This window comes from Alligator mississippiensis, unplaced genomic scaffold (genome assembly GCF_030867095.1).
Source record: "Alligator mississippiensis isolate rAllMis1 unplaced genomic scaffold, rAllMis1 scaffold_28, whole genome shotgun sequence".
NCBI classification, from domain to species: Eukaryota; Metazoa; Chordata; order Crocodylia; family Alligatoridae; genus Alligator; species Alligator mississippiensis.
Genome location: NW_026775377.1, coordinates 222,198 through 244,674, shown reverse-complemented (window position 1 = coordinate 244,674; position 22,477 = coordinate 222,198). Strand labels below are relative to the sequence as shown.

General features: G+C 51.2%; 1 protein-coding gene and 2 non-coding genes across 7 annotated transcripts; 1 reads left to right on the top strand and 2 right to left on the bottom strand.

Annotated features, from left to right (window-relative positions):
• The first annotated feature begins 7 nt into the window (after nucleotides 1-7).
• LOC132247345 (uncharacterized) lies at nucleotides 8-22,066 on the top strand. 5 transcript variants are annotated; one of them, XM_059720197.1, is made up of 3 exons: nucleotides 8-10,940; nucleotides 14,694-14,801; nucleotides 21,697-22,066. In XM_059720197.1, the coding sequence occupies exon 1, from the start codon at nucleotides 5,082-5,084 to the stop codon at nucleotides 6,024-6,026; it is 945 nt and encodes a 314-aa protein (XP_059576180.1). In that variant the 5' UTR covers nucleotides 8-5,081; the 3' UTR covers nucleotides 6,027-10,940; nucleotides 14,694-14,801; nucleotides 21,697-22,066. The 5 variants fall into 5 exon arrangements, with proteins under 5 accessions (XP_059576180.1, XP_059576181.1, XP_059576177.1 ...); XM_059720198.1 differs by lacking the exon at nucleotides 21,697-22,066 and having other exon boundaries at nucleotides 8-1,778; nucleotides 3,167-10,940; nucleotides 14,694-16,851; XM_059720194.1 differs by lacking the exon at nucleotides 21,697-22,066 and adding an exon at nucleotides 15,737-16,851.
• LOC132247349 (U2 spliceosomal RNA) lies at nucleotides 13,303-13,496 on the bottom strand. Its single transcript, XR_009458651.1, has one exon. It is a non-coding gene; the product is annotated as a U2 spliceosomal RNA (small nuclear RNA).
• On the bottom strand, nucleotides 16,076-16,266 carry LOC132247347 (U2 spliceosomal RNA). The gene has a single exon (XR_009458648.1). It is a non-coding gene; the product is annotated as a U2 spliceosomal RNA (small nuclear RNA).
• Nucleotides 22,067-22,477: the final 411 nt, after the last annotated feature.

The window sequence follows — 22,477 nt, the reverse complement described above, 5'->3', positions numbered from 1 at the left end:
AGGAGCAGGGCCAGGGCGGAGGGAGAACAGGGCCCACAGAAGCTGCGCTGCCGCTGCTCTGCCACTCACCGTGCCCCTGCTCTGTCTGGCCCTTGCCACCCCCCGCCACGTCTGACCGCTCGCCACCCCCACCTGCTCCACATCCGGCTGCTCCCACCCCCCGGGGGTACACTTTTTAAAAAGGGGGCTGCCGGGGGTACACTTACTAAAAGAAAGGTTGAAAACTACTGGCTTAAAGTCTCTATATATCTGCTATTGGCTGTTGGATTTAATAAAGACATTTTAGCTGAGTTCCTGACATACTCAATCAAACTCTAACACAACATGCAGTGTTGTTCTGGCTTTTGAAGACTTTGCCCAGAAACCTCTGCTTTTTTATTAATTGCTGATCATTTTACAGCTTTTAGAGAAAAAGGAAATTAGTTAAGCTCTTTCTGAGTAGTAAGATACTCTTATGTTTATTAAAAGCTTAATGAAATTTGGGACAATAACCAAATAATACCTTTAAAATATTTTTTAAAAGTTATGATTTTATATTAGGGGCGCACCGTGTCGCTGGGTTTCTTAATCCGCTCCCTCTCTCTGCTCGCCCCTCTTTCCAACCAGACCTTTCCTAGCAAACTTCCTTGTAAACTGGCCTCTGTGCTGCCCCTTGGTCCCAAAAGCTTCCCTTTCCCCTGCTAACCCGCTTCCTCTCTCTAAGTTTACGGTGAAGGAAGGTGAGGGAGAGTTTCCAGATAAATTACCTAGCAAACGCCGCCTCCAACTTCCCTCTCACTCTGGACTCCAGTTAAGCAAGGAGCACAAGAACTGGTCTAATTGCTGTGTATTAGCGACTTACACTAAATAGATGTAGATTAGGTACTCTCAATTAAAGCAAGGTCTTACATTAAAGGCTCCCCTTTAAAGAACGGGGGGCAAACTGACCTGTGAACTAACTTTAAAAAAACATAATATTTCTATATATAAATAGATACATATCTATATAACTGTACCTCTAACACAGTGGTTCCCGAACTGTAGGTCACAACCCCAAATGGGATTGAAAAATCAGCGGGATGGGGTGGCAGGGGTGGGGGGCTATGGGTGGGGAGCGAAGGGTCATGCTGAGGAATGGGGCCATAAATGGGGTCATGCTGAGGAAAAGTTTGGGAGGCACTGCTCTGACAGCCTGCCTTGTGACTGCCATGGTTCGCTTGACAGTCCAAACCACACTTGTACAGTTACACCGCTCTTAGTCTTGTTACAAAGACTGTACTGTGCAGTGTGCACACCCGTCACCGTCACATTGAAACCTGCAAACTGACTTATGAACTGTTTGCAAACTGCCCCGTTTGCTGCCCCTGGTCACGCAGAGCCTCCTTTTCTCCCCTCCTGGGCCTTGTTAAGACTTTTGTCAGACAGAGGTAGCAGTCCCCCAGCTTGCAGCACTCCCAGCTCCTTAGAGCACGTGCCCAGACGAACAGGCAGCCCCAGCTCACTTTCCTTCCAGGGGTTCGGGTCAGGTGCCTGGCTCCTCTTCCCTTGTCTCCTTTGCCCTGTTTGCTGCCCGTTCACCTTGTTTCTCTCTACTGAGCCTTTCAATGTACCTCAGTCTAACGTTTATCTTTAAATTCTCTTTTATTTAGAGCCCTTGCTTTCTGTAAGTGCCTTCGTTGCATCCCAAGACAAAAGCTGCTGCGTCGTTCAACCAGGTAGTCTCCAGCGTGCCACCCTGCCCAGATTTATTCCAAGGAAGGAGTAGTGGATGTGATCTCTGCGAAAAGAAAGCTTGTCTGGTAAAGAGCACTTTTCCTCTTTCAGTAGCTTTTGACATTAAAGCAAAGAACTCTCAATACCATATTTTATGTACTTTTGAAAAATGGGCTGTTTACTTCGTTCTGTCTGTGCGGGATATGCAGATTGAGGACTGTACTGTGTCATACACAGACATCTGCGACCCTGGGTAGAGTATGTAATGCTGTAAACGTTACAGTCCACGTGCTTGCACAGAGCATTGCATAGAAACTAGAAGAGTTTGTGCCAGAGCCAGGGGCACAGGAGTGGCTTTTTAAGAACTGTCCTTATGTCTGTTTCTTTTAGTTTGTAGAGGTTAAAACTTTCTGAAACATTATGCAAAGCTGAGGTATTGCACCCCTGCCTAATACAGTATGTAAATATTCTCATTAAATTTGGGGGGCATATTTCACCATTTTGACATATAGCAGTGCTATAGAGGGGCATCACAAGGAGCAATCTATATCTGCAGCCGTGATGAGGCAGTTATATTTCAGACATAACATCATTCTTTGTAAAAATGGTCCTCACTCTCTCTAGGCTAAAACATCACGGCCACCTGTGAAGTTTGTTATGCTACAGTCAAAACTGCAGTTGAAAGGCATTTCTTCTTTCCTTTTATTTTTGTTAACTTACGGAGGAGGAAATAATTTCAGCTCACTTTAGGAATCGGTCCCGTTCCTTTGCACCTGTTTTTCCTAAATTAGTCCTTGGAACAATACCGGCTCAATTATAGTGAAGTAATATCATGCATTTTGAGCTTGTGGAATCCACAGACCGTGTAATTCTCTGCATTTCCTCCCCCTTCTTTGCATCCCACTTTTTGACAGTGTCATTCTGCTGGAGCTATGCTGGAAAACCTTGCAAGCTTGCGTGTGCGTGTGTGTGCGTGTGTGTGTCCACACATGCTGCGTGGAAAATCCTACACTTTGTTTAGTCTGCAGAACCTCTTCTGTTAGCTAATGCTCCAGGCTCCTCAAAGGTGCAGTGAGAGAGGAGCACTAGGAAGTACCTAAGGCAGAAAGCAAACAAGGGCTTTATCACTGATCTTTAACTCCTATCAAAAGGGGAGTGAGGGAGAAGTCATTTAAACATGAGGCTTGAATGAAAACTAGCATGGATTAGTCACAGTTGTCCCAGGAGTCCTGTTATCTCAGTTCACAGGTACTTATGGTAGGGAGTGGGGTACTTTACCTCTAGGGTCCCCAAATGAAAGACTCTTGAGGGAGCCAAGAGGGGGAGGAAGAGTCCTGGGTCTGTTTTTAGCCAAAGGGAATTACCCTTGAGGCATGGCAGGAGTAGTGTGTGTCTCCCTGTCTTTTCCCAGTGGGTGAGCTCCCGGGCAGTTCATGCATGGAGGAAGGATGACTCTGTAGCCTGTTCCCCACAGGTAAACTGCAACAAATTGAACTGATTTGGAGAAACAAGTGGGTTACGTCTGAGCAGCTTCCTTGTTTGGTAGTCAGTTGGCTGAAGAGCGGTTGATGCTGATGTTACTTAATACTAGATTTACCCTTCTGTGGCCCCTGGCAGAGAGATCGGGGCGTTCATCCTCCACTTTGCACAGACTGGACGGAACAACCTGGCTCCCATCTTAGTTTTGAAGAACTTCATTGCTGAAAAATCAAATGTGCACGTGTTCCCTAAGGAACGTATCCGTTCAAAGGCATGAAAGATAAACGTATATTGTTACGTGCAAATGCTTTGCACAAGTACATTTGCTGGATGCATTTGGTATGTTCTTCAAGCAAGTAGTGTCGTTAGCTGTTAAATTCTTGACTCCTCTGTTAGGCTTGGGACAGAAATTACACACAAGCTGGTCAAAGAGATTGGAAACAGGTTCAGATCTGGAACACAACAGAAGGATGGTGCACATAAGCCACTTTCAAGATTGCCGAAACAGGTTTAAGATAAGCCTGGATGGATGTAGTATGAGACTGAACTGATTTAGATTCAATTGCTTTATTGTACTTCTGACCCAGACCCTCTCCAGATTCATATTAACACATAGTCCCCCAGCATCCTGTCACAACCAAATTAAGTACTGTCTATGCCACAAGCAAGAAATATATTAATCAAAACAGTTTTAGTCTATACAAGGTAACTAAGGGTTAACTAACAAGATGAAAATAACAGGGTTTTTTTCTGCGCATGTCAAAAAAAAATTTATTACTGCGCCACTAACAGAGATAAAAACTTTTGCCTTCTTTGCTTTATATAAATCATTGTAAGTGGTCGGAATGACAGGGGAGTGAGTGTCTGGGAGTGTTCCTATGATAACACCCTAGCGAAGACCACTATACAATTGGCGATTCTAATTAAATTTATGACGTGACAAAAAACAATTGGCTAATATACAAATAAAACCCATCTTCACTTCCGTGAAGAAGGGGGGACCTCCGTACGAACCTTAGAGACCTCTGATCACACGTATCAGAGTAACTGACAACTTGATCACTTGCCAGTGCCCCCCTCGCGTCTCGACCCAATCTTAAGACGTAAATCACCGACCTGCCGGCCCGATTTTTTTTCCGTTTATCTGCCCGACGGAAGACTTTCATGCAGACCGACCTTCGAACCTTAAGCTGTAACTAACCAAATATCTCTGACCTCCGTCTGTCACCACCTTAACAGCGTGAGTAAATAATCTTGCCTTGCAACCGATAAGCGTCTGTGCCTAATTCCACTCCAAGCATCATAAGTACCCGCCTGACGGCCTTCAAAGGTCTCGTACCCTTCACTGCAGTGCACGGCAGTGACATGGCGTCACGAACAGGATATGGGGTAGACGCAATGGAGTTGGAACTAGTAAAGAACTGCCCATGGCGCAGTGGGGACCGCCTGACATCCGATTCGGATGAATTATGGGCACACATTGCCTACCATCAGGCAAGGGGAATAGGACTGAAAGCGGTTACTGGACACTTCTCCCTAAGGGGTGAAGCAGGAGAAGGGAAAGAGTGGAGCGCTCAGCTCGATGTGAGGGCCCTAGGGTGTGTTATGAGCGCTAAAGGGGTTATGTACAGACCCAGGGACGAAGCGGGAATCATATCCCTACATCGGGTGAAGGTGGTGACAGCGGCAAAAGTGCCGGCAGGGGTGGACCCAACCCCTGCCCAAGAGATTGCCCGTTGCATCTGCCACGTACGAGAGGGCGGGGAAGGAACACCCCCCGACAAGTTTAACTGTCCGACCATGGTGCCCCAGTCCCCAGTCACAAACTCTTCACCCAGCTCCGTGAAAACTTGGAGACAGAGGGTTGCACCGCGACCAAATGGGCAGGCCCCAAGTGGAAAAAAGAAAAAATGATTAATGTTCTGTTCCGCGCATTTGCTAACGCAACGCGCTATATTAAAAATTTGAATAGCCAACTTCTGACCCTGGGAAAAGTCACAGCTAAAAATGCTGCTGCGCAGGAATCGCCTACACCATCGCCCCAATATGGCGCCAGCGAAAAACTCAGCTTCTTCAAAGAATCGGAGAAGAAGGGCGGAGCTTCAGAAAAGGACGCGGAGGACAGAGTTGTGGGAGGTCCACAACTACCTCATTCTCTACGGGAGTACAACGGGGCAGACCCAACGGCTCCGACCCCGGAACATCAGCTACCGCCTCCCTATGACGAAGAAAAAAAACCCTCCAAGTTAATATATCCCCCCTCCCTACCAACGGAGAATCCGCCCCCACCGATGAAGTCTTCGCCGACTTCCATGAAAACGGCCTTCCCTATCGTTGTTACAAAATACACAACGGATCCACAAGGCGTAACTCACGCTACTTCCACCTACCGCACCCATAACCGAACAGAGATACAAGATATTTTTCAGCTATCCGAATTTAAACCAGGAGAAACCCTGGCGATTTGGCTTGGCCGACTGGTAGTTGAATTTGGCTCAGAATTACTGGACATGGAAGAGGCCAGCTTCCTCATCCGTCAAGCTGCATGGAGTGGAGGACACGCCACCGACCGCGGCCCAATCATGAAAAACCAACACTGGGCCATACCACTCCCTGTGCTTCTAGCCCGCCAAATCGTGAACAAGTCCCACCTGTGGCACAACGACCGCCCAGAAATAACATCGGCAAAACAACTTTTATTAGCAACAATAGGAACCTCGTACTACACATGGGATGGGGGGCCCACAGCCGACGGGTATTCAACACAACAGGTTCGGCTTGACAGAGCAACAGGCCGCTGGGCCGTGGCCACATCGATTCCTAACGCAACCCGGAATGGTTCCAATCACCCCTAAAGCCTTGGAAGCTTGCATAGACATCTATGGGGGATCTCATGCCATCACTCTTTGCCTCCTCCTTACCCCGCAAATAGACGGACGGGCCGGAAACATCCTCAGTCAATTGGGCCGTATCCAAACCCTCATAAAGCCAACAGCGATAACTCAAGGTGTCAATTGTGCTACAAAACCGGACCCATTGTCAGTGTACCCCATAAAACAACCTGAAGTGAACAGACCACCCTACAAAGGCTCACCACCAGTCCCAGGACGGACCCCTAAAGAAAAGGCCATGTTTTGGTTCCTGATAAAAGAGTCCGGGCTTACCAAACAACAATTACGCGCCCTGAGGGACGATGGGCAAAAGGCCCTAGCAGAAAAGTTGGGATTCAATTACACCCAAAAGCCAAAAAACGGGTAGTGGCCGCCGGGCGAGCCGGCGGCCCTACAAAAAAGCCTGACCCTTCGGATCCTCGCCCATATACCAGCCTTATTATCGTTCACCCCGATAATCCCTCGATACAACGAAAGATTTCTTGTCTCCTCGACACGGGAACACAAATTAACGTCGTAGCACCTGCGACACCTCATAAAAAGACTTTGAAAACCATCATGGTACAAGGGCTAAATGCTATATCAACTGCTAAAAAAGTCAAATTTTGGATACACAATCACAAAAAACCCCTTAAAGAAGTTCTAGGGGGCATGAACATCTTGGGCGTACCAGGCATTAAGACACTCCAGTTAAAAAACTTAATATTTCAAGCTCTTCCATTCTTTATTGCTGAGCCCGACCGACACCAACCTACGCTTCATAACACATCTACATGGCGTTATAAACCAATCCTGACCAAACAACGTCTTCGGGAAGCCCTTGTCACCCTGTTACAGAGGCTCGAACAACAGGGATATATAACACCGATAGCGGCCAGTACCCACCTATCACCAGGGTGGGGAATCGCAAAGCCCGAAAAACCCAACGAAGTCCGACTTATAGTGGATTTCCGCGAGGCGAATAAACGGTGTCTCCCACTTACGCAACCCAATGCTTTTACGCTACCCCAGTGTTTATATAAAATGGCGAGGTTTCAAGGGGGCAAGTAAGACGGGACGACCCTTGACCTCAAGGACATGTTTTTCTCCATCCCAATTATTGACAACAGCGGAATCTTAAACATGTGCGTCGAAGATATGATATACCGATGGACGGTATGCCCGCAAGGATATCGCAACTCTCCTGCATCGGCCACAGGCGCAATGAATGACACACTTAAAGACTTTCGCGCTTCCTATCCTTTGCCAGCGAAAAAACAACTCAAAATTTAGAGTTATGTTGACGACCTTGCCATTATGGGTCGTGACCAGCAAGTTGTTGCTGAGGTCACCCGCCGTCTAGTCGACCATCTCCATGCTAAGGGCTGGACGGTTAATTTAAAAAAAATCAAACTTACAACCCACGATAAATATTACATTCCTAGGTACCAGATTTACCGGCGCAACTAGATCCGGTGTCACACACGACAAAACCCCGGAGCTCGGTACACTTAAAGATCCATTACCAATGCACAAAAAGCAATTTCAACGGCTCTTGGGACATCTCAATTGATATCAACATTACATCACTCCGCGTTACCTTCCGCTATTGGCGAGACTCCAGCGTCAGACCCGCGACAAATTGCGGAAAGCCACACCTTGGACGGACAAAGACAGAAAGGATCTTCATAATCTTCTCCACGCTGTGAAACACACGCCACTTCAAGCACTTAACCTCACCGAGACATTAATAATTACTTTGGGATATACTGCCAGTCATGTATGGGCCACTGCCCATAACCCCCAAAACGAACTGGTGTATGCCTCACACAAAGCTCTCCAGACAACACAACATCGCTACGGAGCCTTTACAAAAATTCTGTTGACAGAAAGACTCGTCACATTACTATCCCAGGGACATGAAACGCTTCGAACACCAGCTGCTACTCTCTTACCTTTGCTAAACGCCACAAAGGTTGACTCACAGTTCCAAGGAGAACCGGATACTTGGAACAAAATGGTATTACATTACCACTATCATTGGTGTTGTTAAAAGTGCGAAGACTTGCCACCCGGTCCCGATACACAAGATGACGCAACGCTCACTCTCTATGAGACCATAGCCCCAGCCTAGGTGGCCTCCGATGACACCACTCGAAATGGACGGGGCTACGGGTTCTACTACAAACCGTGCCATGATGTGGGATTACACAGAGCCCCGGAAGGGGCTACAGCCCCAAAAAATGAACTCTTAGGTTTTAAAGTTGTCATCCGCCACTGTCTTCAACATCACGACGGAACACTTCCGACTCCCATCATAGCTATTGATTCCCAATATGTCTACAAAATTGTTACTGGCACAGCGACTGCGGCGGAAAACCTAGAGGATTGAAAAAAAATCTGGGACCTGTTATCCCAATTTATTGTTCTACCGCTCGTAAAACACACCAAGTCGCATAAACTTAAAACTGATCCAGTACATAAAATCATCGACAAGCTTCTAAAAGACCCTCTCTGGAGTGATGTTGTCTTAGTTGCTAAAGCAAACGACCCCAAACCACAGTTCGATCCGTTCCTTACGTGGCTACATGAACACTGGGGACACCCAGGACCAAGGGCTAGCCACCTCCCAGATGACTCTACAAAACCGCTTAACATTAGACGCCATTCTTCTTCAACAAGGTGGACTTTGTCAATACCTTAACCTTTCTCATAACCATTGTTATATTGCCATTCCCAGTGTATCTCTCCCTCTATCTCTACAAGTTGACAAAATAAAAAAAAATTACAAAAAACGTCAACCGACTTTCGGGTATAGGTCAAGGTTGGCTATCAGACCTCTTCCGTTGGTTTAGATGGGACACATCATCATGGTTTCTCAACTTGTTAATGCCCCTCATTACGCTGTTGTTACCGATTGCTGTGTTTATATGTTTTGGTTATTGGATTTTACAATATCTCAAAACAAAGCTAGCCACGCTTTCTGCTTTTATATACACCCGCTTGCCAAACACTAACAATGGTGAACAAAATGGTCTATACATAAATATGATGTAACTTGCTGTGCCATGGGCAAGGGGGCATGTCACAACCAAATTAAGTACTGCCCATGCCACAAGCAAGAAATATATTAATCAAAACGGTTTTAGTCTATACAAGGTAACTAAGGGTTAACTAACAAGATGAAAATAACAGGTTTTTTTTCTGCGCATGTCAAAAAAAAATTTATTACTGCGCCACTAACAGAGATAAAAACTTTTGCCTTCTTTGCTTTATATAAATCATTGTAAGTGGTCGGAATGACAGGGGAGTGAGTGTCTGGGAGTGTTCCTATGATAACACCCTAGCGAAGACCACTATACAATTGGCGATTCTAATTAAATTTATGACGTGACAAAAAACAATTGGCTAATATACAAATAAAACCCATCTTCACTTCCGTGAAGAAGGGGGGACCTCCGTACGAACCTTAGAGACCTCTGATCACACGTATCAGAGTAACTGACAACTTGATCACTTGCCAGTGCCCCCCTCGCGTCTCGACCCAATCTTAAGACGTAAATCACCGACCTGCCGGCCCGATTTTTTTTCCGTTTATCTGCCCGACGGAAGACTTTCATGCAGACTGACCTTCGAACCTTAAGCTGTAACTAACCAAATATCTCTGACCTCCGTCTTTCACCACCTTAACGGCGTGAGTAAATAATCTTCCTTTACAACCGATAAGCGTCTATGCCTAATTCCACTCCAAGCGTCATAAATACCCGCCTGACGGCCTTCAAAGGTCTCATACCCTTCACTGCAGTGCACGGCAGTGACACATCCCTGGACCTCTGCCAGCCTGCAAGGGAAAAGCCACCTTTGCCCACGTTTTCCTCCATTAAAAGACAATCCACTTTAAAAGTTTCTTGATCCATTTTTAAAGTTTGTTCGTGACCCTTTCATAGGTACTTGTGACCCCCTTTTGGGACACAACCCGCGAACTGAGAACCGCTGCGGTAGAGCAGCAGGGTCGGTCGCGGAGCGCGCTGCTGCGGAGCAGAGGGGCAGTGCCGCTCAACCCTGTGAGACGGATCCCACGTACCAGATCAGACCTCTTTGTGGGCCAGATTAAGCCTGTGGGCTGGAGATTGCCACCCCCTCTTATAGCTCCTTTTCAGCTGGGGCTTTGTAGATGCTCCTGTTACCTTGTTTCTACATCGAAAGACTCGTGCTACACGGCAGGGTAGGCTTTCACCTCGTAGACTAAGTCAGTCAGAGGTGCGTAAGCTTTTGTAAGCGAGCTCGCTTCATACCCCTTTCTTTTTCCTCCCTTCCCTACCCTTTGTTTTCCAGTAACTGCTCTCTGTTTAGAACCGCTGCTTCCTGAAACGTCTGGTTTGACAACAGAGCCGTCCAATTTCTGAGTGGCTGGGGCTGCAGCCCCCCTATCCGCATGCTGTAGGGGCTGCATGCCCACCAGAGCCGCCTCCTGCACGAGCTGAAAGGGGTCTGCAGGACCTCCCCAGCCACAGACTCCCTTGCACCAGGACTGTGCCGCCCTGCCTTGGCCCTAGTGCACAAGGGGTGGCGGGGGGAAGTGGGCACGCAGGAAGCAGATGCTGGGCTAGGGAAGGGGATTTTGGTGGCAGCAGCGAAGCGATGGGGCAAGCAGACTTGGGACTGGGAGTTTGGGAGCTGCACGCAGCCCACAGGCCGCCAGTTGGATGGCCGTAACTAGTTGGCTTTCTGTGGTGTACTCTCCTTATGTGCTGTCCCTATATTCATTTCAGTTCTCGTTGAGTTTTCCTTTTCTTACTCCTTTTTCGAAACATCTCCCAGGTTGATCCTGACGGTAAAACAAGCGTACCCGTTAAGATGACTGCGGGGAAAGTATCCTGTTTTCATCTACGCAGCCTGGTGAGTTCCACGATTTACATTTGAAAAGTACCTCTTACAGCACATGTCCTTAGAGCTGATTTTTTCTATTATCTGATAAGCTTCTCATGGCTTTTCCCTCCCCCGATACGTGTGAAGTGGGTCTAGACTTTTGGGAGATCGCATGTTTTTCTGTCGGAAAACCACAGGGCGGGTCAGCACTGCTACTTAGGACGCCGTAACGTGCGACTTCTCGGAGCGTGTGACAAAGCGTTCCCGTTGACATTACACGGTATTTAGTATTGCCAGCCCCACAACCATTGCTAGTTGTGTCATTGCATTGCTGCTGCGGCTGTTGCATTGGTTAGCAGCAGCCCCTGAACTGACAAGCTCCACACGTCTTCAAGGCTCCCAGGAGGCAGTTTCCGGACTGGCGTTATCACCGACCGCGCTGGGCATGGCTTATGGCGCTAGCAGTGCCGCGGTGCTTGCAGCGGGCTTGCTGACAGCCTCTTATCCCACGGAGAGCTCCTGACGGTCGGTCCGTTCCCGCTGGGGATTTAACGAGCCCTTTGTTGGCAGCGCCTTCCGAGACGGGCAGTTTTCCTGTGCGGGGACAGCCTCCCGCGTCCATCCTGCGTCTCCCTGGATGGAGCAGGGCCGGGCAGAAGCCACGCGCTGCGGTCCTGAGGAGAGCAGTGCCGGGGCAGGGTTCAAGTCAGGATGTCGTCGTCACGCTGGGGCGTTTCTCCGCCTTCCTGCCGAGAGCGTCTCGTCTCCGCTTCCTGTGCTCCAACAGCCAGCGCGGAGGCGAGAGAGGCAGGGAGGCGGTGAGGGGTGGGAACACGAGCAAGGCAGATGCCAGTGCTGTGGGCCCCACGGGGGGGGGGGTGGGCGGCGTTGCCGGAGGGATTTTTCCCTGGGGCCGGAGGCTGCTTGTGACAGCCGAGGGAGCGGGGCTCTCGTCTGACGGTCGGGTGCGAGCACACTGGAACGATTCAAACGAGGCAAAGCACAGGCTCCGCGCCCCAAGCTGGAAAGGTGTCGCTGCATTCGAGTTGTTCCTGCGCAGCGTTGAAGCGTGTTCACGCTCGGTGACGAAGCTCGTTCATCCTGCATGATGAAGTACGTTCACACCCAACAATGAAGCACGTGGACACACAACGAAATGTGTGCACACAAACAGCGAAGCCTGGTCACGCGCAGTAGCGAGCGGTCTAAGTGTTGTTAGGCGTGAGCTCGCTGAGAGCAACCGAGATGAAGCAGAGGAGAGGCCCCACACGCCAAACTGGGAAGGTTTTGCCCTGGTTAAATCCTCGGCTCGTTCACAGGCAGCAGTTAAAGCGTGTTCACACTCAATGATGAGACGTGTTCAAATGCAATTAGGTGCGTTCACACTCAGCGATTTAAGAGCGTTGGAACGCGTTTACACGCAGCGTTTAAGCACATTCGCATAGACGAGTGACGCGCCTTCCCTTCCTCCTCAGGGATTAGAGCTTACTAGCAGCTGCCCCTTTGAACCCTGCCCCTGGGGAAGGACTCCCAGCGTGCCTGTGTGCCGCTAAGAGAGCTGTCGCTGGGAGCAGGGCCCCGCTGGACTGGAGAGGGTTGATGCGAGACGCTGCCATCGTGGGGCTGAGGCTTCCTTGCAAAGGTGTGGAGCCTCTCAGTTGTTCACAGCTAGTTCACACCCAACCACGAGAACAATGCTTTTGCGTATGGCCACCAGCCACGAGGCGCCAGGCAAGCTGTTGTAGGGGGCAGTCTTGAATAAGAGCCTTTGACCAGCAGACGGGGCTTGTGCGTCTCCCCTGCCCACGGGGGGTGCTCCTCCCACCGCACCGTCCATCTCCCCCTGCTCCAAGGCCACGCGACGACAAAACGATGCATGCGCTCACCACGTAGGTGGTGTGTAGCGCGTAGTGCTCCAGAAGCCTCGCCTTGGTGTTGTGGCGGCCTCTGGCTCTTCCCAGGCCTTCCAGCTTTCAGTTCTGGCTCGCATCTGACCTCTGAGAGGTACCGTACCGTACCGTACCGCCTGTGTTCAGTTTGGTTCGTTTTGCTTCATAACAGTGTGACGACAACATCCACGGCTTTCTGGCATCCTAAAGCCCACGATTTCTGCTGTGACAGAGGATTTCCGTTGTGACAGAGCTGTTCGCAGGGGGTCACCAAGCAGGCTGCCCCTGACACCCCCCTCAGCTGCACGCTGCTGACCGCACTCTCCATCCAAGCGCAGGCAGAGGGACCGCTTTCCTCCGGGCAGCCAGCCACCCTGTCCTTCTCGGACAAGTAGTAGCCTGCCTGCCAGACTGCTGGGGGCCCCTGCCCGGCACCAGCCCCCCCAGATGTCTCTGAAGAAGCGACGAGATCTACTTTTTGACAGCAGCAAGTTCTCCCCGAGGGGAGGTGCTCCGCTCCTGGAGGCACTGCAATACCAGGCCGATGCGTGGAGTGGATGGAGCAAGCTCCGAGTCCATCTCCCAGTTCCAAAAATCCATTTAATATAAAGTCCTCACATCGAGGACATATCAGATATTAAACTGATAAGAACAGATTTTTTTTTGATTTTTTTTTTATTATATACATTAAAATCATACCTCGTTCACCACCACCACCAAAATGTTCTCTTTTCCCGGTTCGGAGCTCTAAATAACACCATTCACGTCATAGTATAACAAAACTTTCCTGTACAAAACAGAAAACCGCTTCCCCCTTTGTTACAGATTCAAACTACAAAGCGTTTCAGCTCTCTCTTAAATATCAACACTTAACATAAAATAACATAACATAACATACATCAAAACAGTTGTTTCTCTTCACCGTTCCCTCCCCCTTCCTTCCCTCTTACTCAAACAATTTCTTCCAATCAGTACCTTCCCACTCCCCTTCTCCTTTCCGTCGATAGTACCCCAACTCTGCGTACGCCAAAGAAACACATTCCCGTGACGTAAAATAAAGCCCCTTCTGGACCAATGAACATCTCGTTTTCCCACACTGCCATCCGTGTACACAACAGCAAAACCCGAATCTCCCATTCCCACACTTTACGCCTCGCCAGACCGTACACCGCTCCCTCGTACCTCACACAATCCCCCCACCCTATCTCTTTACAAAACCTCGCCACTCTCTGCCAAACCTTCCGTGCATATGAGCGTTCCCATAACACGTGGAACACCGTTTCCTCCCTGCTGCATAGTTCCCTCGGACACTCCCCTGACCTTACCAACCCCCATTTCCGCTGCTCTGCCCTCACCGGTAGCGCCTTCCTGACCTGGGTCCCGACATCGTGGGGGGTGCGTCAGGGTTCGTCGCCGTCTCGGGTTCGCTGGTTCCACCCTCCTGGGAGGGTCCTCCGAGATCCGTAGTCGGCGGTCCACCTAGCTGGGGTCTCCTGACGTGCCTCGAACGTTCTTGCCAGTGGATCGGGGCGTCCTTGGGACCTGGGGGTGTTGACCCACGTTCCGTCCTCCTTATTGGGTCTGGTGAACCGTGAGACCCTTTGGCTACTCACCTGAGCGGCACGGTTGCTTGCGCAACCGGCGCTCGTTCGGACGTACTGGCGGCACCGCCTTCCCTAGCCCGTCATGACTGACGAGACCCCTCGCTGCAGCGGAGGAAGGAAAAGCAAGCTGCTAGTCAGCTCACTTTTTGCTGCTCTTATTCCGGCAGTCTGCCGGCCTGGGTTGGCGCTGGTCCTGGAGAAAGTGCAACAGCAGGCCAAGCGCGGGGGAAAAAAGAAGCGGTTCTCCGTGTTTTCAGCGATTAAACAGGGTGTCTTGCCCTTTTTTACAGGAGCGGCGTGTTGGAAGGAGCGGCGTGTCTGAAGTCCACCTGCACGCTGGACTGCCGAGGGCCCTGCGCAGCACAAGCCCCACCCCCCAAGCAGCTCCCTGGGAAACGGTGAGTTCTGCTTTTTGACACAGGGGTGCGCCGCTCCTGGAGGCACTGCAATACCAGGAGCTTCAGTTGTGGTTGAACACCCTTAATCACCGAGTGGGAACCCCGCTAATTGTACCTGAACAGGAGCACCACAACACAGACACGCTGCTCCTTCAGAAGCCGCTTGCCCTGCTTGCCCTGAAGCTGCTGGCCTGGCCTGGCCTGGCCTGGCCTGCTGCGTGAACGAGCCGAGACCGGTTCCAGTACGGCCAGACGTGGCCCATTTTAACACGCCTTCCAAAAGACAGAACTCGCCGCCGCGTGCTGTGCAGGGCCCTCGGCAGTGCAGCGTGCAGGCGCGCTTCAGACACGCTGCTCCTTTAAAAAAGGGCCAGACACCCGGTGGAAGACTGCCTGCGCCTGCGCCAGGGGAGCAACAAAAAGCCTGCGCTGGCAGGCAGTCTTTCAAACACCCTGAATTGTTGCCTGTGAAGGAGTCGAGGACAATTTAAATGGAGCCAAGCCTTTTCAGTTCTGGGTGTGGAGCCTCTCAGTTGTTCACAGCTAGTTCACACCCAACCACGAGAACAATGCTTTTGCATATGGCCACCAGCCACGAGGCGCCAGGCAAGCTGTTGTAGGTGGCAGTCTTGAACAGGAGCCTTGGGCCGGGAGACGGGGCTTGTGCGTCTCCCCTGCTCACGGGGGGCGCTCCTCCCACCGCACCGTCCATCTCCCCCTGCTCCAACGCCACGCGACGGCAAAACGATGCATGCACTCACCACGTAGGTGGTGTGTAGCGCGTCGTGCTCCAGAAGCCTCGCCTTGGTGTTGTGGCGGCCTCTGGCTCTTCCCAGGCCTTCCAGCTTTCAGTTCTGGCTCGCATCTGACCTCTGAGATGTCCCGTACCGTACCGTACGGCCTGTGTTCAGTTTGGTTCGTTTTCTTCATAACAGTGTGACGACAACAGCCACGGCTTTCCGGCATCCTAAAGCCCACGATTTCTGCTGTGACAGAGGATTTCCGCTGTGACAGAGCTGTTCGCAGGGGGTCACCAAGCAGGCTGCCCCTGACACCCCCCTCAGCTGCACGCTGCTGACCACGCTCTCCATCCAGGTGCAGGCAGAGGGACCGCTTTCCTCCAGACAGCCAGCCACCCTGTCCTCTTGAAGGCTTCAGCCAAGTAGTAGCCTGCCTGCCAGACTGCTGGAGGCTCCTGCCTGGCACCAGCCCCCCCAGATGTCTCTGAAGAAGCGACGAGATCTACTTTTTGACAGCAGCAAGTTCTCCCCGAGGGGAGGTGCACCGCTCCTGGAGGCACTGCAATACCAGGCCGATGCGTGGAGTGGATGGAGCAAGCTCCGAGTCCATCTCCCAGTTCCAAAAATCCATTTAATATAAAGTCCTCACATCGAGGACATATCAGATATTAAACTGATAAGAACAGATACTACACTTGATCTTAGCCAAAAGGCCGAGAAGCGATACCGTGAGCCCCTCGGAAACCTCGGGGCCCCCACGGGCAGCCCCCCCAAGCACACCGCAAGCTGCCACGGAGGCCCCTCCGCTCACAGTCGTCACCTGAAGCTTCTGGCACCAGAAACCCACACGGAAAAGTCCTTCCGCAATCTCTCGTGCCCAACAGGTCCAAAGCACCCCCCCCACCCCTCCCACGTAGCCCAATGGCGCCCCCATTCATGCCCTCTCAACACTGCCCTGCCTCTCGCCTCATCCTCGCTGGCCATGAGAGGAGAGATGATTTGCTCAAAGCCAGAGCGAGCGCGATGACGACAGCATCTCGCGGGGCGTTCCTCCAGCCCTGCTCTCCCCGCCAGCAGCAGCACAGCAACAGCAACAGCAACAGCAGCAGCAGCAGCAAGCCCCTGAGCAGAGACGGGTACACTGGGAGCCCTTGTCAAAGGGGCGGGGATCAAAAGGGCAGCTGCTGATCCCTGAGGGGGAACGGGCTCTAATCCCCGAGGGGCAATGCGCTTCACTGGTTGGTGCCACCGTGCTTAGTGGCAGAGCGGGAATGTACTTCAGTTGTGCTTGAACACTGTTAATCACTGAGTGTGAGCCCACCCGGTTGTATTTGTACGGGAACACCCTTAATTGTTGCCTGTGAGAGTGTGATTGTGTTTCAGTTGTGCTTGAACACCCGTTGATCACTGAGTGTGAGCCCACGCACTGGTATTTGAACAGGAACACCCTTAATTGTTGCCTGTGAGACTGTGATTGTGCTTCAGTTGTGTTTGAACACCCGTTAATCACTGAGTGTGAGCCCACCCACCGGTATAATGGGAACACCCTTAATTGTTGCCTGTGAGAGTGTGAATGTTTGCAGTTGTGCTTGAACACCCGTTGATCACTGAGTGTGAGCCCACCCACCGGTATAATGGGAACACCCTTAATTGTTGCCTGTGAGACTGTGATTGTGTTTCAGTTGTGTTTGAACACCCGTTGATCACTGAGTGTGAGCCCACCCACCGGTATTTGAACAGGAACACCCTTAATTGTTGCCTGTGAGACTGTGATTGTGCTTCAGTTGTGCTTGAACACCCGTTAATCACTGAGTGTGAGCCCACCCGGTTGTATTTGAACAGAAACACCCTTAATTGTTGCCTGTGAGAGTGAGATTGTGCTTCAGTTGTGCTTGAACACCCGTTAATCACTGAGTGTGAGCCCACCCACCGGTATTTGAACAGGAACACCCTTAATTGTTGCCTGTGAAGGAGCTGCGGACGACTGAAACAAAGCAAAACCTTCCTTTCCGGTTTCGGCTGCGGCACCTCTCCTTTGCTTCGTCTTAGTTGTTCTCAGCTAGCTCACAGCTAACAACTAGAACAGGCTTGCACGTGATTGCACTTCACTGTTTCTGTGCACACACTTAATTGTGTGTCAGTGGACATCCCTGTTGCATGAAAATGCACTTAATCGCACAGAGCGAACGCTGAGCGAACACGCTTAACGGCTGTGCAGGCACGAGCCGAGAACGACTTGAAGGTAGCAGCTCCTTTCCAGCTTGGGGCGAGGAGCCTCTGCTTTGCCTCGTTTGAGGCGTTCTCAGCGTGCTCGCACCCCGCCATCCCAACGGAGCTGTTGCTCCCCTTTGGAAAAGGCCCCTTTCCTCTCGGCTGTCACGAGCAGCCTCTGGGCCCAGCAACCTGGGGAGAAATCCCTCTCGCAACACCGCCCTCGGCACTGGCGTCTCCCTCGCTCGTGTATCCCAAAGATTCCTGCCCCCTCAACGCTTCCCTGCCTCTCGCCTCCTGGCTGGCTGCGTGAGGAGAGGAGACGAGACAGAGACCGAGACACGCAGGATCTGCATGAAGGCAGTGAAACGCCCCAACGTGATGACGACATCCTGACTTGAACCCTCCCCTGGCAAGGGGACGTGCGTCTGGCCGCCCGCCCTCTCCTCTGCCCGGCCCTACTTCCTCCAGGAGCACGCGCGACACGAGCAGGGGACCGACCCCACACAGGGACCCTGCGCTTACTGGAAGGCGGTGTCAACACAGTGCGCGTTAAATACACAGCTGGAACTGACAGTCAGAAGTCTTCAACGGGACGGGAGGCTGTCAGTCTCCCTGTACGCTGCAAATACCGCGGCACTGCCAGCACAGTAAGCGGGGCCCGTGAAATGCCCAGCGCTGTCAGCGATAACACCAGTTCAGAAACTGACTTTTGGGGGCCTCGAAGGTTCGCGGAACTCGTCAGTTCAGGACCTGCCAGCAAACGTCACAACCACAGCAACAAAAATAACAACAATTCACAGATTCATAGATGTTAGGGTCGCAAGGGACCTCAATAGATCATCAAGTCCGACCCCCTGCCTAGGCAGGAAAGAGTGCTGGGTCTAGATGACCCCAGCTAGATGCCTATCCAACCTCTTCTTGAAGACCCCCAGGGTAGGGGAGAGCACCACCTCCCTTGGGAGCCCGTTCCAGACCTTGGCCACTCGAACTGTGAAGAAGTTCTTCCTAATGTCCAGTCTAAATCTGCTCTCTGCTAGCTGGTGGCCATTATTTCTTGTAACCCCCGGGGGCGCCTTGGTGAGTAAAGCCTCACCAATTCCCTTCTGTGCCCCAGTGATGACCTTATAGGCAGCCGCAAGGTCGCCTCTCAACCTTCTCTTGCGGAGGCTGAAAAGGTCCAGGTTCTCTAGTCTTTCCTCGTAGGGCTTGGCCTGCAAGCCCTTAACCATACGAGTGGCCCTTCTCTGGACCCTCTCCAAGTTATCCGCATCCCTCTTGAAGTGCGGCGCCCAAAACTGCACGCGGTACTCCAACTGCGGTCTGACCAGCGCCCGATAGAGGGGAAGTATCACCTCCTTGGATCTGTTCGTCATGCATCTGCTGATGCACGATAAAGTGCCGTTAGCTTTTCTGATGGCTTCGTCACACTGCCGGCTCACGATCATCTTGGAGTCCACTAGGACTCCGAGATCCCTTTCTGCTTCCGTGCCACCCAGCAGGTCATTTCCTAGGCTGTAGGTGTGCTGGACATTTTTCCTCCCTAGGTGCAGCACTTTGCATTTCTCCTTGTTGAATTGCATTCTGTTGTTTTCTGCCCGCTTGTCCAACCTGTCCAGGTCTGCTTGTAGCTGTTCCCTGCCCTCCGGCGTGTCCACTTCTCCCCACAGCTTTGCGTCGTCCACAAACTTGGACAGAGTACACTTCACTCCCTCGTCCAAGTCGCTGGTGAAGAGGTTAAAGAGTATCGGTCCTAGGACCGAGCCCTGCGGGACCCCACTGCCCACAACCTTCCAGGTCGAAACCGACCCATCCACCACGACTCTCTGGGTGCGACCCTCTAGCCAACTCGCCACCCACCGGACCGTGCAGTCATCCAAGTCACAGCCTCTTAACTTGTTCACCAGTATGGGGTGGGATACCGTATCGAAGGCCTTCCTGAAGTCTAAGTAAACGACGACAACCCCTACTCCTGCGTCCAGGTGTTTTGTAACCTGGTCATAAAAAGAGACTAGATTAGTCAGGCACGATCTGCCTGCCACGAACCCGTGCTGGTTTCCCCTCAGCAGAATTTGTCCTGCCGGGCTCTCGCAAATGTGAGCCTTGATAATTTTTTCAAAGACTTTGCCGAGGATGGAGGTGAGACTGACTGGCCTATAGTTGCCAGTATAGTATTGCGGGACTGGTATTAATACTGCGTGACGTCAAAGCGAACACCTTGTTATACGTTCAAAAAAGTCGCACCTTCCTGTATCCTATAGAGAAGCGCTGACCACCCTCTTATCTGCTGAGCACAAATCGTGACAGAAAAATCTGGTCTCCCCAAAAGTCAGGGCCCAATTCAGAAATAGGGAAAAAACCAAAAAAGCTACAAAAAGTCTATGGTATAAATAAAAGTATGAGGTCTACGGAGATGAGGTGTAAGAGGTGCTTCTGAACAACTGGACAGCCCTGCTGGAAAACGCGATACGTTTCTGAAAGTCTTTTAAAAACACAATGCACATATTAAGTAATCAACAGCACCCGTTTCTAAGGCGCAGCTTCGTCAAGTAACCAGAGTATGAGCATCCACCGTACTCTGATATGCCGTGGCATCAGGTTTCACTCTGGGCTGCAGACCTAAGGGCCTGCCTTCAGCCTGCTCCTTTAAGGATCCGAGTGGGGAGAGGAACTGGCCGCGCTAGCCTGGATTCAGGGGAGATTTGCAGTGCGGATCTGCCCTTCCTAGATTCACTAAACCAGGGATGCATCAGCTTTCGTAAGCAGCAGCTTGCTTCGTCGGATGCTGAGATGCAGCTGGAGGAAGCAACGATGCTAAACCGAAAGCAGGGACTGGAATACCAAAGGGTAGGGAAGGGGAAGGACAAAGAAAGGGGGGCCGCGAGCCCCGCTGACTGACACCTGCAGGGTACCGCAGGCCCTGCCGGCACCTGCTTTTTCCTCCCCTCCCATTCTCATCACTGCTCGAGACAGAAGTGCTGCTTCCGGCACTCCCGTCTGACCAGCCGATGAACAGGGCCTCTGATGAAAAACAATTCCCCAATTTTCAGTTAAAAAAACGCTAACCTCGAACCCCCACATTTCCCATTATGATTAAAATGAAACCCCACTATATATATATATATATATATATATATATATATATATATATATAAAAATATAAATATAAAAATTGGGGATTTTTTTAAATTGGAGAAAACCTGGATCCCTGCTGATGAAGTGAGCTAGCTTACAAAAGCTCACGTGCCTCTGATTTTCTTAGTCTGCAAGGAGTCTGTTTCACTCACAGCCGTTATAGTCTTTGCCCGTGGCCACCAGGTTCCTGGGACGGGGTACTCACTCAGACCTCCATGCCCCTGGGCTTCTGTCCTCGAGCCAGCATTCAGCACAGACGGGTGGGATGGGAGACAGCTTTATCTTTATTAGGAACAGGATTCAGCAATGCACGCACTCACAGCTTGCGGGGAGAACAACAACAACCCACCACCCGCACACCGCACCCACCGGGCATCGGGGGGAGGACTGGAGCGTGCCACCGCAGGCCCCTTCCAGGCGCACGCCGTGGACCGCATCCCCCTTCTTCACTCGGGGAGCTCCCTCTTCCGTAGTTGAAAGTCCCTCAGCGGCTACTTTAACTGGGAACATTTCAGGACCGTGGAGCTAGAGGTTGCTAGCACTTGGCTCACCAAAGGGGTCTGGATCCCATTACGTAATCCTTGTACTTCACAGGCAGCCTCACCTCCCATTCACTCTTTGTTTCCGTGGTGCCATCAGGTGTCTGCGTGGGTACTGGTGGATCCTCTGAAATGTAATGAAACTCTTGCTCTTGGTGATCTGGTTTTACTTCCGATGCTTGTTCTGCTGCCGTCTCCTGGGGCGCATCAACTTGTTCTGCTGCTACTGAGGACTGATCTTTCCTTAAATGTCTTCTGTTTCTCCTGTAGACATTACTGCTGGGAGTTTTTGCCACGTAGGAACGGGGTTCATCTGCGACCATGTGGATTCCTGGAACGTCCCCAAAAGCACTCGCGGTTCTTCTGTGGGAATACTTCGCTAGCCGACTCGACACCAAAGGGAAGGCGACTGAAGTGGCACGCAGCTCGGCTGATTCCTTGTCCGGTTTGACTTGCCCGTAGCCGTCCTCTTCATCAAGAACGGTGAACAGCTTTTTACCTGACAAGCTCTTTTGCACATCCTCTACAGCGGGAATAGAAAAGTGCTGCCTCGATACTGCCTCGTTGAGGTCTCGCGGGTATAAACCAAGCGGTAGCGAACCATCCTTCTTTTGTGCAATCACGAGGCTATTGACCCAGGGTGTGTGGGTTTAGTCACCTTCGTAAGGACTCTCACAGCTTCCAGCGTTTCGAGGGCAGTCTTCTACGTGCCTAGGGTTGCACAGGGAATTGTTCTACACCTGTGCACCGCTGGTGGTACTGCCGGGTCAACACAGATGTGGTAGGTACCGGGAAATTGGCCCACCCCTTCGAAAACGTCCGGACATAGTTTGAGAAGGTCCGCCTTGGTTGCGGGTATTGTCGGGGCCATTCCGTGGACTCGTCTGATGAGGTCTGACGTGGTGCATGCCACCCTACCAGGTCTTGGTGGGTCACTATTGTCGGTTAGGTAGAAAGGTACATCGGATTCATTAGCACTAGATTTGCAGCCTGCAATGCCTGCACCTTTTGGTTTCATGGGTGCACCGCCAAATGCGACTAATGTAACATG

Coding starts and splice junctions, on each gene's coding strand:
- LOC132247345 (XM_059720195.1), top strand. CDS start 5,082: ATGATTAATGTTCTGTTCCGCGCATTTGCTAACGCAACGCGCTATATT.